Source organism: Calliphora vicina, chromosome 4 (assembly GCF_958450345.1).
Source record: "Calliphora vicina chromosome 4, idCalVici1.1, whole genome shotgun sequence".
Taxonomy (NCBI): Eukaryota; Metazoa; Arthropoda; class Insecta; order Diptera; family Calliphoridae; genus Calliphora; species Calliphora vicina.
The window spans coordinates 50,331,518-50,348,582 of NC_088783.1; the positions used below are offsets into that span (position 1 = coordinate 50,331,518).

General features: G+C 31.1%; 5 protein-coding genes across 5 annotated transcripts; 3 read left to right on the forward strand and 2 right to left on the reverse strand.

Moving 5' to 3' along the window:
* Positions 1 to 987: 987 nt before the first annotated feature.
* LOC135957101 (abscission/NoCut checkpoint regulator) lies at positions 988 to 3,826 on the forward strand. The gene is made up of 3 exons (XM_065507771.1): positions 988 to 1,142; positions 1,225 to 1,983; positions 3,402 to 3,826. The coding sequence occupies exons 1-3, from the start codon at positions 1,095 to 1,097 to the stop codon at positions 3,672 to 3,674; spliced, it is 1,080 nt and encodes a 359-aa protein (XP_065363843.1). The 5' UTR covers positions 988 to 1,094; the 3' UTR covers positions 3,675 to 3,826.
* Positions 3,685 to 5,940, reverse strand: LOC135957100 (tRNA-queuosine alpha-mannosyltransferase). The gene is made up of 4 exons (XM_065507770.1): positions 5,721 to 5,940; positions 5,356 to 5,638; positions 4,770 to 5,288; positions 3,685 to 4,526 (listed from the first exon to the last, which is right to left on the reverse strand). Exons 1-4 carry the CDS (start codon positions 5,797 to 5,799, stop codon positions 4,286 to 4,288), a joined length of 1,122 nt encoding a protein of 373 aa, XP_065363842.1. The 5' UTR covers positions 5,800 to 5,940; the 3' UTR covers positions 3,685 to 4,285.
* Positions 5,941 to 6,041: 101 nt separating this feature from the next.
* On the forward strand, positions 6,042 to 7,879 carry Grx3 (Glutaredoxin 3). The gene is made up of 4 exons (XM_065507774.1): positions 6,042 to 6,202; positions 6,263 to 6,422; positions 7,300 to 7,550; positions 7,618 to 7,879. Exons 1-4 carry the CDS (start codon positions 6,153 to 6,155, stop codon positions 7,796 to 7,798), a joined length of 642 nt encoding a protein of 213 aa, XP_065363846.1. The 5' UTR covers positions 6,042 to 6,152; the 3' UTR covers positions 7,799 to 7,879.
* A 2-nt stretch (positions 7,880 to 7,881) lies between these two features.
* Positions 7,882 to 9,214, reverse strand: Sras (Ras converting CAAX endopeptidase Sras). Its single transcript, XM_065507773.1, has 3 exons — positions 8,687 to 9,214; positions 8,395 to 8,631; positions 7,882 to 8,329 (listed from the first exon to the last, which is right to left on the reverse strand). Exons 1-3 carry the CDS (start codon positions 9,078 to 9,080, stop codon positions 8,067 to 8,069), a joined length of 894 nt encoding a protein of 297 aa, XP_065363845.1. The 5' UTR covers positions 9,081 to 9,214; the 3' UTR covers positions 7,882 to 8,066.
* Positions 9,215 to 10,846: 1,632 nt separating this feature from the next.
* On the forward strand, positions 10,847 to 12,992 carry ScsbetaG (Succinyl-coenzyme A synthetase beta subunit, GDP-forming). The gene is made up of 4 exons (XM_065507769.1): positions 10,847 to 11,059; positions 11,120 to 11,258; positions 11,336 to 11,435; positions 11,839 to 12,992. The coding sequence occupies exons 1-4, from the start codon at positions 11,012 to 11,014 to the stop codon at positions 12,806 to 12,808; spliced, it is 1,257 nt and encodes a 418-aa protein (XP_065363841.1). The 5' UTR covers positions 10,847 to 11,011; the 3' UTR covers positions 12,809 to 12,992.
* The last annotated feature ends 4,073 nt before the right edge of the window (positions 12,993 to 17,065 follow it).

Consider the following 17,065-nt stretch of genomic DNA (forward strand, 5'->3'; position numbering starts at 1 on the left):
ATCTTGGTTTTCACCAATAGCAACTATTTATACAAAATGCTTTTATTTATTCATCAGGAGCTCCACAAATCTTGCTACCTTTTGAAAAAATTTAACGTTTTTGTATATATTCCATGCAAAATGTCTTTTGGAAAAAACGTAAAAAATATTTCCATTTTTACATGTTTAACTGATAGCAAGTTGTTTTTATTGTATTTGAAATTTTATCGCAAATATAGATGATATTTAAAAAAAATATTTTGAACCTCCGTAGTCCTTACATATTTAAAAAACTAATTAGAATTCATTTTGCTAATTAAGCTTTAAGGGCTTTATTTACAACTTTGTTATCTTTTTTGACCCCACTGAAATTATCCTGCAAAATTTTTCGTAGAATATTTTAATCCTCAAATGTCCCTTTTGAAAGGACTTTTTTGTATTTTTCTAGAGTATTAAGATCTCCATAAAATTCCACAATATAACTCTGACAATAAGAATTCTCTTAGACATTAACTTACAACATGTTTTTCAGTTAGTATAATGCTCCCTTCGATCAAAAAATTTAAACTTTGACCAGATGGACTATATTTTTTTTCTACAAAAATTATCTACTCACCATGCCCTTTCTGAATTATGGGGTCGCTATTATGTTCCAAAAAATGATGTTGGACAGTGTTATTGGGTCATTTATTTAATAAAAATACAGTTTACTATTTAACAACCTCTTTTATGATTTTAATGGAGTAATTTTAAGTGAACAATACAATAGAATCAAGTACATATGTAGGTAAGTTTACGAATAATTGAAGATGATACGTGTAGGTGCTGCGGAAAGTAGAAACAATCGATAAATAGATTTTCCGTTACAAATTTAAAATAACGGTCATAGACCTCTAAACTCTGAGTATATCGAAACCCTATTCAACACAACTCTACAAAGACCAACCACCACCAGCTGTTCAATCAGCTGACCCAAACAAAAGACTTTTTTTTTGTTGGGTTCAAGAAAATTCATTTCATTCTACCATAAAAAACAAAGTCGAGATAAAACTTCATAAAATCATAAACAAATTGCAACAAATTATTAAATGAACAAATAATTCTTAAAAACAACAATGTCCTGCTTCGGTTGCAGTAAAAAATATGGTTTATTTTGCAAAGAGGTAAGTGATAACGCAATAAAAATGACTCATTTAAACAAAGTAAATAATTGATTAACTGTTAATGAATGTATTAAATTGTTAGTATGGCTGTCCTAGCTGTGGCTATTCCTACTGCGCCAAGTGCCTTAAACGTCCAGTGGCTGTGCCCAGACATAATAACAAGGTAATGAATGTATGTTTGATATGCTACGATAGATTGTCCAAAATACAAGAGGTCGAAAAGGTTATCGATGTGGAGACCCTGCCCGGCACCATAGTGACCAAAGCAAACAAGGGAGCGGTCAATGAACAAATTGTGCAAAAAGACATTAATGCCCTGCTGGAGGTGGAACCTTCGGCTGCTTTGATGGGTGAGGTATTGGAACCTATATCCCCAGCCAAAATGACCACTTCAACACATTCCAGCGGTGAAAATTCCGACATCACCGAAAATCTTGACAGTGCAATATTACAACGTTTGAGGAATTTGAAAGCTCATGATCCCACCACATTTCCTAGTGATGATGAGATACGTTCGCGTCTTTGTAAACTGAATGGTATGCCTCATAAGGATTATTCTAAAAAGGATTTACTCTTGAATATGGATCAACGTACTGATCAGGAGAAAATGAATGATTTGTTGGCTCAGTTTATGGGAGAGACACAATTGGATCAACGTTTAGAGACGGAACGGCAAGATACTCTATCGGATATTGAAAGAAGATTAAAAGCTTTGAGGGATGATCCTGTGGCATCATCTACAAGTGGAAATTTTGCAGTAGGTGCAACTTCACCGGATACTAATACGCCCAGTGACAATGAGATGGATGATGAGACTATGCTAAAGGGAATTATGGAAAAGGTAAAGTAAAAAATCTTTATAAAGACATTTTTAAAATTTTTCAGAGCAGATTTAGCAAAATGTTATACTCATCATTGGTCGTAGGACCACAAAACTATCTAAAGGGACATTCATTAAGCGCTTCCTATCATTAAATTTAAATAAAAAAAGTGTGTGAGAGATATTTTCAACATTTTTATTGGTTTGAAAGGCATATCGATAATGCAAATGTCCGCCGCGCATAAATCAGGCTAAATTTGACCGATGTCATTTGGGCTATGAGGGCCGCTGTGGTTTCTGACTTATTACCATAGTCCTGCGAATAAATAAAACCCAGAAGAAAGTCTAAAGGGGACATATCGCACGATATTAGTGAACAGTTCATATCAACTACACATGAGATAACCAGCCCTCAAATCGCTCATGCAGAATGTCCAATGTGGCATGAGCTATATGAAACGTAGCGCCGTCCTGTTGAAACCATAGGACGCAGTTGTCCATATCATCCAAGCCTAGCCAAAATAAGTTGGTAATCATCGACTATAGCGGTCGCTAATGACGGTGATGGCCAATCCAAAAATACACACCAATGACTTTTTCAGGATACATTGGACGACCTTAGATGTTATTCATCCAGAAATGTGCCTCACAGTAAAATGGGAGAAGCACGCAGAACGTTGGCCGAACAGAACAAGCCTAAAATACAGTAATAAGGTTCATGCTCGCTATCAAACTTCGGAAGTTCCTATTGAAAAACCCTTTAAATTACTGGTCCTTATAAAATTCTAAGATGATCTAGCTATATCCGTCCGTCTGTTGAATGTACGATAGAGTTTAGAGGGAAGAATGCGGAAAGAAATGTTCCCAAAATATTCTCTATTAATCAGAAATGTTTTTAATTGGAAATGGGAAAATTCTCTGAGTTAAAGACAAAATTTAAAGTGCAAAAATTCATGGTAACTTTAAACAACAAGGGTGCAAGTCTCAAGACCCCATAGTATAAATCGGAGTACCTTGGGTATATACAAAATTAAAAATTATGCCAAATTTGATTTGAAAGAAATTTAAATGAACGGGATATTATCGAAACCCTGTTTTACAAAACGGTTTTCAGTTGTAGTGAAGTTGATATCGATCATATTCAGCCCAATTATGAATAAAGATTCCCCGGGAGTTTTTCCTTATCTTATTTTTAACATTGAACTTGAATAGGAAAAATGGGAAAAGGAAAAAAACTCCCGGGGAATATTATTCATAATTGGGCTGATTATAACGTATTTAAATTCGTACCTCTTATAAAGTCTATAGTTTTGAATACAAACAAAAATATTTTATAATCGAGGACTAGTTGAAGTAGGCTGGCTTTGCTTTAAATTAGCAAATATTTTTGCCTATATCTCGAATATCCAACATTTATTGATTACAAAATTTAATTGCAGTATTTAGCTGAAGCTCGCTTACCTGAAGCTCCCAACAATTTGGAAACCGAACTAGCAGCTAGTGTACCCCAACCGCCAACAGGTGTGGAGACCGAAGAATTGCCCTGGTGTAATATATGCAATGAAGATGCGGTGTTTCGTTGTAAAGGCTGTGATGGTGAACTATTCTGTGCGCAATGTTATCGTGAGTGTCATGACGATGATGAGGAATACCGGGCTCATGTTAAAGAGCCCTACAGCGCACCACCCAAATTTAAAGAAGATCATTTTTAAACAGCCAGAATTTTGTTTTCTTGTTTTTTTGTAAGTTTTTATCAAGTATTTTTGTTTTTGTTTATATGCTTAACAGTAATTTAATATCTAAATAATAAAAATTAAAAGGGGAAAAACTTATTTAGCAAAATAAAATAATCAAATAACTACTAGCTATGTTGGATTAATAATAATAAAAAATTATCAGTATAAAATCTTTTTAAAAACAGTCAAAAACAAACAATCTTAACCAAATTTAAATACATATAAAAAACATGTAAAAAATGTTATTAAAATTAGTTTTGATCTTAAGCTGAACTTAAATTATAACCAGCTAATTTCCCAGTTCTATTAGATAGGGAAGCAAACATTTAAAATTGGTCAAGTTTTTGTTGTTGTTAAGTTATATGAAAATTTGTTTGTTGTTGTATTAGCTTTTCATTTAACTTTTCCATACCAAAATATATTTATGTATTTGTATTGTTGTTAAGAAATTTTGTCTACTTTGTTTTAAAGTAATTCAATTTCAGACTTACGTGCTAAATTCGAATTATATTGCACTATGGCATTTTTGATAAATTTCAGGCTTGTTTTACCTTTTTCTTGTCCTTAGTTGGTTGTGTGCAGCTTTTTTAAATTCTTAATTTTTCCAAATATTTTGGTACTAAATGCTGTGCTGAATAACGATCGAATGTAAAATATTCGAAAAATTTCTCACGCTGTTTACGAAACAGCACCGGATTGCGACACCAATTGTATAGCATTTTAATCAATTGATTGGAAGTATTGTAGAGATTTTCTTTGGGATACAATTCGGGATAGACGAGTTTATTGGGTGCAATGGGCATGCAACCGCAATATGTTGCTTCTAACCTGTAATTAAATAAAAAAAAAAAATAAGCGTATTAATTAAATGGCTCTTAATTTTAAAAAATGTTTAGACCCTTAACATAGACAATATGGATATCTAATGATAGACCTTTCCAAAGACGTATATAAACCCAACCAAAATTTTGTTTTAACAAAAATTAGCTGATGGTTATTTGAGATTCGGCAGTCGAATATAGCTCTCTTACTTGCTTAAATTTAGAAAATCAAATATAATACAAAACTTACATGGCCACACCATAGAATTCATGCCCAGCCGTGGATATAACCACATCACCGTCCAGCAGTGCTTTAACATACATTTCACGCGACAAAAAACCAAAATTCACCAACTTTGCACCCAACTTATCCTGCAAACCCTCAAAGGCCTCTGGTGAAGTCTGATAGGTTTCACCACAGATGGTCACTTTAAAATCCACTTGGCGTTTATTCAACTCCAACAGCACCTCCACCAAAAGTTTAGGATTTTTATCATGTTCCCAGCGATGAGGCCATATTAAATGTAAACAATCGTTGGCATTGCCAGTGGTCAGTGAAGTCATGGGCACATCGCCACCCAACATAAGGCGCTTATTGGGGAAGGCATGGAATTTGATGGGAAAATATAAAACTTCACATTTCACTTCAAGTTTTTCGCCTAAATGCTTTAGTTTTAAATCTGGCTGTATATTAAGGAAGGGAGTAATATTTTCCAAAAAGGAAGTACGATTGAAGTTGGAATTAAAAATGACATGATCAGCTGCCAGGCTAAGGAGAAAAATTAACAATTCATTTATAGATATGGAGTTCAGGAAGAAATAAAAAAAAAACTTACCAAGTGAGTATTTGATTCAGACCATATTGACAATCTCTTTCTTTTACCTCTCTAACGGGGTAGACCAATTGATTTTCATGAAAGTATACAATCTTCTTGCATACATTTAAATCCGGCCGGCAACCTAAAAGTTCGGCCAAGTTCAATACCGAACTGGTAAACAAAACTTTGTACTGATGATTTTGCGGTATCATTTGGGAGAAATACAAAGCACCGGTGCGAGCCCGCCAGTGCCATTTCTTGGCGGGCAAACTAAATATTTCATAGTCACATACATTTAAACCTAGAAACACCAAAAATAAAAGGAGTTTTACAATAATTCTTGGCACGCTGAATGCAATATGTTTGATAAATCCTGAACTTACATTCTATTAGAGTATCAATTAATTGCTTATGGCTGCCACCATAAAATGGTTCTATTATCAAAATAGAAGGCTTGGACATGACTGTTACACAATATATAAAATTTACTTAAAAAATAACACGATTTTCTTAATAAAACTTCATTATTCTAAATGATAAAATGCTTTCTTGAAGATGAACAAAAAAATCCAATGTTCATGTGGAAGAATATTTTCTTTTTGTAACACCAGCTCCCTCTGTATGTCAAATACCCACACTAACAGTTCTAATAAGACGTCATAGAGTAGTTTACATCTGGCAACATTGTACAGTATAACCTCTAAATAATTTTGACATTTGATTTAAGCAGAAAAAATCAGCAGGAAGAATTGCAAAAAATTTTAATTTTTAACAAATAATTGGCTTTTTATTATTAACAAAAAAATTTGTACAAAATGCCTGTCGTCGCTATTAAAACTGAAGAAGAATACAAACAAATTATCAGGTAGGTTTGAGTTTTATTTGTTTCAAATATTAGATAAATTTATCATTTGTTTTTATCTAGTGCCGATAAAACCTCTGTTGTCTTATTTTCTGCCGACTGGGCTGAACAATGCAAACAGGTTCAAGATGTTTTGGAAGATTTAACAAAATTGTTAGCTGATAAATTGGCATTCGTTAAAATAACTGCTGAGGATTTTCCCGAAATTGCCATGAAACATCAGGTTTGTGTATATGTAGCTAGCAACCATGCCAAATTATTAAGTAACCCTATTATAGGAATTTGCAAAAACAATTTTAGCAGATAGTTTGTTTTGCTATTCAAAATTTCAAGAAACTTCGACTGGTTCATACAGTATTTCTAGTATGCAATTAATTTGAACAATGTGTAATAGACGGAACTGGTAACAATTCTCGATATTCCCAGCTAAAAGGATTACAATAAACAGGGTACACAGTTCTAATTTATTTGTTATAGGATATTTTCAGTATTTATAAGTTTATATTAATCCTTTCAAGCTACAAATCAAGATCCCAGTAACAGTTTATATTATCATAATTTGTTTATGTTAATACTCATATTTACTGTATTGCTTAGGAATTTAAACTCTGGGGTGTATCTAATACCGACTTCGCTAAAATCAGTTTTTCTATAAAAATTTTCTGAAATACTGTCACATTAATTCAATATGTAAATTTTGGTTCATAATGTTAATAAAATGCACCAGGCAAAAATTTTACCTTTACGACGTTGTAAGGTGTATAAATAACACCTATATTAAACATCAGCGAAAGGTGATGATTGTCATAACCAAAAGTACCAAAGTAAACCTCAATCCCATGCAAAACAAATAAGCCCCAGTAACACGAAGTCTGGTTATGTGTTAACTAATAGTTAAACTGACAGTTTCCATACAAAAGTAATTTTAACCGGCAGTTAGTTAAAGCCTAACCAGGCTTCGTATTAATGGGGGTAAGAGAGCTATCTATATTCGGCTGTGCCGAATCTTTTTAAAAAAATTTATATTTTTTTAAGAATTAAGATTAATAATTATTGTACTAAAAATTGTGTAAAATAAATAAATTTTTTTAAAATTTCAGATTGATGCTGTTCCCACAGTCATAATCTTTGCCAAAGGTACAGCTATCGATCGTGTAGATGGCGTAGACATTGCCAATCTAACCGCTAAATGTAAAAAGTTGGGAGCTGCTGCAGTTAGTGAACAACCCTTGGAGGAACGTTTAAAGGCACTCATTAACAAATCGCCCTTAATGATATTCATGAAAGGTGATCGTCAAGCACCAAGATGTGGTTTCTCCAAACAATTAATAGCCATAGTCAATGAATTGGGGCAAGTTAAATTTTTAAGTACTTTATTGAACAACAAAAATTAATTGTATTACTTTATCCATTTTTAGACTTCCTTACGAAACATTCGATATTTTATCTGACGAAGAGGTGCGTCAAGGTTTAAAAACCTTTTCCGACTGGCCCACATATCCTCAGGTCTATGTTAAGGGTGAACTTGTTGGTGGTTTGGATATAATTAAAGAACTTAAAGCCAACAATGAGTTGGAGCAAACTTTAAAAGGTGAATAAAGTTTTATAAACAATTTAATTTATAAAAACATATTTCGTATTTTTTTTATATATAAATGAGTATACACACACACAAGCAAATATTTTCGTTTTCTTTTGTTGTTTTTGTAATAAAATAATGATTTAACTAAAAAAAAGTGTTTACAAAATATTAAGGTTTGTGTAGAGTGACAGTGGACTGAAGTTTTTTTTTTAACTTACAATTAAATTAGGAAGACTTTTAATTTACCTTTTAATACAAGATATTTCAAGTCTTTAGTAAATGCTCTCAAGGCCAAAATATATTGTTTTTATACAGTTCGGGTTCAGTGGCCAAAGGCAAAACTATAATCCAGGCTATAAAACCTACAAAATAGCAAATGATCAGTAATATGCGTTTCCATAAATGCTGCTGCCATAGATCTTGTAAATCGGGTAGACCCATGTGGTTGCAAAAGGCATGAACCAAAAAGGGAGCCACGAAATGTCCCGTACGGGCAAATAAGTAAGCCGAATAAAAACCAAATAAAGTAGTATAGGTTAATTGGGATACTAAAATAGAGGGGGAGGAGAATTATAGATATTAAAAACAAATGATTGCAAATATATATACTTACAAGACATTATTAATGCTGTGGAAAATTCCATGCCCATACTTAGTCGCTCAACAATGTGATGTATATGAGCCACACCAAAAAACAAGGGCGTTATGAACACAGCTGTCAGCGGAGTAAAACTTTGCAGTATCAAAGGCATCATACAGGCACGAAAAACAAATTCCTCGCTTAATGGAGCCATAACATGATTACGAATCCACAGGATATTTTTAAAATTACTTTTCCAAAAGTCCATATCTACAAATAATAGTTTTTGTTTTATTCATTAAAACAACCGGCTTTTTTCACTTACCCATAAAAACTTTTAGTGTATCATTTTGCAATTCCACGCACAAAGGCCCCAAAAATAACAGCATTGTCAATAAATACGGTACCACTATGCCCACAATTAAACCCGGCCATCTAAGACCCAACAAATCATTAAATGCCACTTTCTCCAGCAATTCACTGGAGGAAAACTTGTAAACAAATATTGGCGATATAAACATGACAATGGTAACACTTAGAAAACGTCTTTTAACGGTGGCCGGATGATCGCGATTGTGTTTATTATTCCATATATACAAGCTGGACACATACAGAACCGACATGGCCAGGCAACAACTCACTGTTATTAGTTTCGATACTTGAGGTACATCGTCGAAGATATATTTCGCTTCCATTGTTGTCTCATTGGTTTCATTCATACTGTGGTGGACTTTGTTATTTGTAGGAATTTTTTGTTTGCGGTTTAGTAAATTAAATTCTATTAATGACTAAAAATAAACATAATTTATGTTCTAAAATTGAATGAATATACCAGCTGTTTACTTTCACTTTCGGCTGTCAATAAAAAAAAAACTATTGACAACGAACTGTCAAGTGGGCATATTGAAGTGATGCCAGATTGTTTAATTCAAAAGCAGGGAACAAAATTTAGTTTAACCATTATATACTGATTATTTTTTTTTATCAAAAAAAAATTATTGCTCTTCGAAGCAACCTTTGTTCATAAGTGATATTTACCTGAAAAATTCGAAAAAGACCCGGTTCGTTCCTGGCGATACCAATAGCTACCCAGAGTTCAAAACTTACCACAAATATTTTTTAAACAGATTTTATTCAACGATATAAAAAAGTAATAAAGGAAAATTTATTAATGCCGGGTAACTTATCAAAATTTTGAACACAGTTAAGCTTAATCAATGTTTAAATACTTTTTTTGGTATGAAAAAAATATATTTAAACATTGATTATACTGAGAAAAGAATACAGAAGATCGACACTGCCTATATAATTTATTATATGAATGCACATACAATATTTTTTTGTATCGTGTATAAGTTGCTCTGCTCTACAATAAAATTAAATTAAATGATATAGGGTGTAGGAAGGTGTTTTTGAAAAAAAAAATATATTTTCCCAGTTATGGACCTCTGAATTTTATCATAGCTTTGATGTTCGTTTTCGGATCGGAACATATTTGATATCGTTTGATAAAGATTTAAAAAGTTATTTTACATTTCGACCCAATTCCAGATTTTCAATTATTGATCAGATTGTTTCTATTTTTATATATATAGTTTTATTTAATGATATCATATAACCCTATGCCCCATTTTCTCAATCTCTGGTTATTTTTTATCATTATATATCCATATTGTTTATGTTAATGACCTCAGAACAAAAGAAATTTTTTCGATTTTTTTTACAAATTGATTTTTTGGTATTTTTTATAATATTTGGGTTGAAATCTTCTAGAAAAAATCAATTTCTCAAAATGTTTAAGTTTTAAAAAAAGAACCTTTTGTATTGCGGCACTTCATATATAGATCAATAATAGGTAAAAAATAGAGGTAGTCGTGGTTTTTTGCGATTTGTGGGTCGATTTTCCTGAATTTAAATGACCAATTGCAAAACTGTTTTACAATGTATGAGAGCAAGTTGTTCACTATTATAAAAAGCAACATTTCACTTTATTCTGAAGACATACAATTTTTAATTTTCTTCAGTTAGATTTGGGATTGGAACCACAGTGCTCTGTCTAGTAATATTGCCATACTATTTATATTTTAAACATCTCTGTGATTCAAACCGGCTGCTTTTAATTATTCGGAGAAGAAGAAGAATTCCAATTCTGATACAGTGTTACCATTCTAAGGTTTTATCCCCCAAATAAAGGATTTTTGTGGTAAATATTATAAGCTACCCAAAAAAATAAATAAATATCTTTCACACCAACATTTCATATGTTTAATATTAACCCAAATAACTTTTATAAATCCCAAAATCAAATTTAATATGAATCGGTATATAATTGGTCATAGCTCCGATATAAATCCCCATGGACTTTAGTAATATCTTGTTGAGGATTTTTTGGGGATATGTAAACATTAACTGGGAATGAGGACCGGAAAAATACGGCAAACCAGTTCTGATAAGAAATTCAGATTCAGTCTCTCCGGGTTGTGTGTTTTTCTTTTTTTTTTGCCAGGAGTTCAAAGTTCTTTTTTGTTAATTTTTTAAATTAAACATTATCACTGCTATTTACACAAATATAAACAAATTATCGACGACAACAACAAAAACGCCAATAACAGATTAAAACACAGTCTTCCATTTTTAAAAGAACAACAAAATGATGAACATCGCAGCAAACACACTTCGCCAGACTTTAAATAAAAAGGTTAGTTTTTTTAATTAAAATTATGCAAATTTGTTTTAATAATTGTTTATTCTATTCAAGTTTACAGTACAACAAATACGTCACCTTAATTTGTTGGAATTCCAAAGCAAAGACTTGTTGCAAAAATACAATGTGGCCATACAAAAATTCAAGGTGTTGGATAACTCTAACAAAGATGTTGAGGTCTTAAAGAACTTTGGTAAGTGTTGGATTATCTAATGTGGTAGTGTTATGAAACATTTGTTTATAAAAGGAATGTATTTTTGTTGCTTTTAGAATGTCCCGAATATGTTGTTAAGGCTCAAATATTGGCTGGCGGTCGTGGTAAGGGAGTTTTTGATAGTGGCTTCAAGGGTGGTGTGCACATAACCACAAAGTAAGTAAAATTAAACAGCAAATGTTTAGAATACAAAGTAGATCAGATTTATAATCAATTGATTTGAAATATAACATGACTAGGCAAATTTTTTTTATATAAATAAATTCAAAGCCGATTTATCTAATGGAAAATTTTCTAAAGATACCCTGATACACATGTGTGTAAATAGTTTTTGGCAAATACAGTTAGTTCATTTAATTTTGAAACAAATTAGTTTCATAGAGCTTCTTCTCCATATGGAAACACTTTTTAGGTTTCTTAAGAATGCCAAAGTAATATTTGGCAATGATTATAGAACGGCGTGAATTGCGCCAACAAAGTAATAGCTTTGATGCAATGTTATTATATCTTTAATTAGTTTATAAATTCAAAAACAAAAAATGTTTTCTACAACTTTCAGAAAAGATGAAGTTTTACCACTCAGCAAAAAAATGATTGGCAATCGTTTGATTACCAAACAAACTCCCAAATCTGGCATTATGGTCAGGAAAGTCATGGTTGCTCGCAGTGTCAACATCGTGCGTGAGACATATCTTTGCATTTTATTAGATCGTGAACACAATGGACCAGTATTGATTGCATCACCAGCTGGCGGTGTTGATATCGAAGCGGTAGCAGAAGAAACTCCCGAAAAAATTAAAACCATTCCCTTAAACATTGACAAACCCATTCCCCATGAAACTTTGGTAGAAGTTGCCAAATTTTTGGAATTCAAAGGTGAAACTATTGAGACTTGCGCTCAGGAAATACAAAATCTCTTCAATTTATTCAAGGCCGTAGATGCAGTACAAATCGAAATTAATCCTTTGGCTGAGACTGACAAGGGTGAAGTTATCTCAGTAGATGCTAAACTTAATTTTGACGATAATGCCCAGTACAGACAAAAGGATATCTTTGCCATGGATATAAGCGAAGAGGAAGCTGATCCCCGTGAAGTGGAAGCCGAGAAGTACAATCTTAATTACGTGGCTATGGATGGTAATATTGGCTGTTTGGTCAATGGTGCTGGTTTAGCCATGGCCACCATGGACATTATCAAATTGAATGGTGGTGATCCAGCCAATTTCTTAGATGTTGGTGGTGGTGTTAAGGAGGATCAAGTTCTCAAGGCCTTTGAAATCTTAACCTCCGATCCCAAAGTGAAGGGTATTTTGGTAAATGTATTTGGTGGTATTGTCAATTGTGCTACAATTGCTAATGGTATTGTAGCTGCCTCGAAAAAACTTAGTCTTAATGTACCACTTGTGGTACGCCTTGAAGGTACAAATGTGGATGCAGCTCGCAAGATTTTGAAAAATTCCGGTTTGCCCATACAAACTGCTTCAGACTTGGATGATGCCGCACAAAAAGCAGTAGCTGCTTTACAATAGATTTTAAGTTTGAATATTAAACTCAAATGTATATTTTAGTTGTTTCCTATTTATGTACGTACATGCATTTTAAAAGTGTTCGGTAGTTTTTTTTTATTAACAAATTTTATTGTTCCAGACGTGCATTTTTTCCCTTATGTTAATTTTTTAGTAGAAAATAAAGTTTTTAAAAGTTCAAATAAAAGATTTTGTGTGTTGTTATTGGTTATTGGTTATAGATTATATTTTATCTATTATAGTAATTTAATCCATAAATTCTTAAAGTTAAGTAAAAATTTTGTTCTAAATTTAGTGTTTTTAAAAACATAATAATTTTGATGCCATCTAGTGTAGATTTTCTTTGTGTAGACTTGTTTAGTTTATTAAAACAAGCAAGGGATGATTATGGCAAAATGCTGTTAAGTTATCTTACAAGAGATTTTGTTCGAAAAATATAAATATAAGATGAAATAATTTATAAGGATATTTTAACATGCTATTGACTTGACAAAAAAGCTAAATTAATATAAGCTTTTTTCGAAAATTAAAATAACATTTTAAAGTTTGTCCGTTAAAAAGTGCTAAATTTTGATGCCAACATTTTGCTGATTTTTATTATTTTTTAGTTTTTTGACCAGTCTATGTGGACCAATTAACAGATTAGTCTCAAGGCCTATGTTTAAAAACGGGCATAATTATCGTTCTTTTTACGGGAATTCCGCAAAATGTTCAATCACGGGAATTATTTTCCTTAGTTTTATGTCATGTTTTTTGAATTTGACTTTCTCTAAAAGATGCTTAAAGCTCGAAAACAATTGCAGAAGATTCATACAACAAAAAAGATTCAACCCAAATAACAACTTCATTATTCAAATTATTCCAAAAACTCGTGAATGTTCAGGTCTGTCACAAAATTCTATTCTATTTTGCTTTTTCACAAAAAGTAAAACGAAAAGTTTTTTAATAAAACCAATTGAATTTTGTTTAATATTATTGGATTTTCTTCAAGTTTTAATTAACATCTTTACTTAATCCCCTGTCTATACTTGACAAATATTTATCATAACAATTAATGACGTTTGTTGTCAAGACAAAGTTGTGCACTAACAATTTTGTCATAACGAAGCAATAATACCTACTAATAAATGGAGACTGTACCTAATAATTTTTTATCTTGATAACCATTTTGAAGTTTATCATGATACAAATTTATCAGGTATAGACGGGGGGTAATTTTTGATTTAATAAGCAAAACATTGCCAATTCAATTTCTGATTTAATAAGAAAAAAATGGCCAATTCAAAATTAAAAAATATTTATTTTTTGCGAATTAACAGAATTAATTGAAATCTAACAAAGGTCTAACAAAATCTAATGGAAATTGCAGCCAATCCGATACAAATGGGTGACATGTCTGTATATAACAAAAATTAGAAATCGAGTTAGTTTACCTTTTTATACCCTTCACCATGAGTGTGGCAAGGGTATATCGTCCCCTTAATAAAACAATAGTGTATAATTTGTTTGCCATTTCGAAATAATTGAGTTTAAAATAATTGTGTTAGTAGACATACATATATGTAGAACAAAAGTAATATTTCAATTGATTTTTTGACCCACTTTGTGGAAGTAGAATTTCACCAAATTTTTACCACATATAGAATCTGTACACATATGTAGATTCTTATTATGCAAATAATAATGGTGTATATGCTTATATACTATTGTTTCATTGAGGGGACGATATTTAAGTTCATTTTTAATTTGCGACCCCACAAAGTATCGTTATAGATAGCGGAGTCGATATAGCCATGTCCGTCTGTGTATTGAAATCAACTTTCCGTAATTTGTCTGGCTCGGTTGCTATTTAAAATCGAGAACATCGGTCCATATTAAGGTTTTTATCCCTGGAATTCCCGGTACAAATTTCCCGGGAATTTTGCCAATTCTGCACTAACCGATTACCGGGATTTTTATTCGGGAATCCCGGGTATTGAAAACTAACGGAAATACATAGAAAACAAGTTATAACTCTGTTTTTTTTTCACCAAAAACAGTGAAAAGTTTATTTTACCGTTTTTTTGCTTATATCTTGGCATATGACCGCATATTATTATTATTATTTATTTGGGGTTTTTCGTATGAACTTTTAGAAAGAGAATTCATTATTTATAGAATTTATTTCTTATTGAATCATTCTAATTTCTTTAAATTTCTTCTTCAGATCCATAACAAAATATGTAGCTTAAAAAATGTATTAAATGATTAAATTGTTCTTCAATTAAAATCTAGTACAAAAAGGTTTAACACAATTTTTTCAATTAATTTTGTAAATGATTTGATTTAACAAAAATTTAATCATTCAAAGCTTGAATAAATTCTGTTATTAATTAACTTTAAAATTAATTCAGTTTGGAATGAATCAAAAAAATTAAATATTAGGAATGGATTTATGGAATGAAAGGCTGAAATTTTTTAATAACGGATTAAGATTTTAGTAAATTAAGCTCAAATTTTATTAATTAATTCGAAGCTCTGATATTTAATAATTATAACACTAAGTTTTTATATGAAATTTGGCTATAATATTCCTAATTTACAGTATCATTTTATATTTCGAGAATAGCCGGGTACCTGTGAATGTAGAAAAAAATGTCCGATAAATAAAAAAGGTCGGGAAATTAAAAACCCTAGTCCTTATAGACAATATGGATATCTAATGATAGATATTTAAAAGACCTTTACAACGACGTATATAAGACCATAGTAATTTGGACCTACAATGAGTCAAAATCGGAAAAAATATTTTTTAACCCGAATTTTTTATTCAACAAAATTTTTTTTTTCACAAAATTAAAAAAAAAATTTAAATTAAAAAATAACTGGAAAAAATTTAAATTTTGTTTACCTACAAATATTTAAATTTTTATTTTAAAGTATAATTTGCTGAAGGGTATATAAGATTCGGCACAGCCGAATATAAATTGTTATATTATATTAAATTGTTAATGGATTTTTTTTTTATTTATATCCAATTACATTTTAAAACCAAAGACTACAAAGTCTACATTCATAAAATTTAATAATTTGTTCTAGGCAGGAATTCCCGGGAAATTTCAAAATTATACCCGATTTCGCGGGTAAAGAAAAACACTATTAACAACAGCGTATGATCGCTTTAAAAAGTAAGAGTTAGCCTGTATTTAAAAAAACAGTTTTTCACTAGGCACATCCACAGGATAATATAAAATAGACTGGTTTATTGCGTGAATTGAGTGTTTTTATACCCTTCACCTTCGTCAGAAGGGTATATATATAAGTTTGTCATTCCGTTTGTAATTTCTAAAGTATATATATTCTGGATCCTTATAGAAAGCGGAGTCGATTAAGCCATGTCCGTCTGTCTGTGGAAAATTTCAACAGACAGACAAATAACTTACATACACGATTCATACATCAATATCTCCGGAATCGGTCCACAAATGGCTAAGATATAAGGAAAAAAATCAGGACAACCTCGATTTTTGACCTATGTATGTATATCTGGATTACTAATTAATATAGACAATATGAATATCTAATGATAGATATTTCAAAGACCTTTGCAACGACGTATATAAGACCATAGTAAGTTAGACCTACAATGGGTCAAAATCGGAAAAAAATTTAACCCAAATTTGTTTTTCACCAAAAAAAATTTTAAAAACAAAAAAAAATTAAAAATGTTAAAAAAAAATTTTCCAAAAAATAAAAAAAACAACTTTGGAAAAGAAATAAATTTTGTTTACCTAAAAATACTTAAAATTTGTATTTTGAAGTATAATTTGGTGAAGGGTATATAAGATTCGGCTCTTTTACTTGTTTTTTTTTTTTTTTAAATTTATGATTCTTAATAAAACATATTTTGTAAAATTGCAGATTTTTTTAATTTAATAGATAGGAGTTGTCATCAAATGAATTTTAGCGATTTATTTTTAAAGTTTGCAAATAAAGGTTATAAACTGAACTTAACGAAAAAAAATAAATAGCTCATCTTGATACTTGCATTTTATTATTTTTATTTCGCTCAACCACTAACCTAAAATTTTCTATTATAAATCACTCTCTCAGTGATATAATACAAAAATGGGTTATAATTGGTTAAGGCTGTGAATTTCCCATTGAAATGAAAGTGAATCCGTTATTTTCGGTTTCTAATTTTAATAAAATATATCTTGTGTCAATAGCTTCTAAACAAAAAAAAAAGGAAAAGAAAATCGGTTGAAAAACAGAGGAGGA

Coding starts and splice junctions, on each gene's coding strand:
- Grx3 (XM_065507774.1), top strand. CDS start 6,153: ATGCCTGTCGTCGCTATTAAAACTGAAGAAGAATACAAACAAATTATC. Junction 6,423..7,299: donor AAATTGCCATGAAACATCAG/GTTTGTGTATAT, acceptor TTAAAATTTCAG/ATTGATGCTGTTCCCACAGT. Junction 7,551..7,617: donor GCCATAGTCAATGAATTGGG/GCAAGTTAAATT, acceptor ATCCATTTTTAG/ACTTCCTTACGAAACATTCG.
- LOC135957101 (XM_065507771.1), top strand. CDS start 1,095: ATGTCCTGCTTCGGTTGCAGTAAAAAATATGGTTTATTTTGCAAAGAG. Junction 1,143..1,224: donor ATGGTTTATTTTGCAAAGAG/GTAAGTGATAAC, acceptor TTAAATTGTTAG/TATGGCTGTCCTAGCTGTGG. Junction 1,984..3,401: donor TAAAGGGAATTATGGAAAAG/GTAAAGTAAAAA, acceptor ATTTAATTGCAG/TATTTAGCTGAAGCTCGCTT.
- Sras (XM_065507773.1), bottom strand. CDS start 9,080: ATGAATGAAACCAATGAGACAACAATGGAAGCGAAATATATCTTCGAC. Junction 8,632..8,686: donor TACACTAAAAGTTTTTATGG/GTAAGTGAAAAA, acceptor TATTATTTGTAG/ATATGGACTTTTGGAAAAGT. Junction 8,330..8,394: donor CACAGCATTAATAATGTCTT/GTAAGTATATAT, acceptor CCTCTATTTTAG/TATCCCAATTAACCTATACT.
- ScsbetaG (XM_065507769.1), top strand. CDS start 11,012: ATGATGAACATCGCAGCAAACACACTTCGCCAGACTTTAAATAAAAAG. Junction 11,060..11,119: donor GCCAGACTTTAAATAAAAAG/GTTAGTTTTTTT, acceptor ATTCTATTCAAG/TTTACAGTACAACAAATACG. Junction 11,436..11,838: donor GGTGTGCACATAACCACAAA/GTAAGTAAAATT, acceptor TACAACTTTCAG/AAAAGATGAAGTTTTACCAC.
- LOC135957100 (XM_065507770.1), bottom strand. CDS start 5,799: ATGTCCAAGCCTTCTATTTTGATAATAGAACCATTTTATGGTGGCAGC. Junction 5,639..5,720: donor AATTGATACTCTAATAGAAT/GTAAGTTCAGGA, acceptor TGGTGTTTCTAG/GTTTAAATGTATGTGACTAT. Junction 5,289..5,355: donor CTGAATCAAATACTCACTTG/GTAAGTTTTTTT, acceptor TTTTCTCCTTAG/CCTGGCAGCTGATCATGTCA.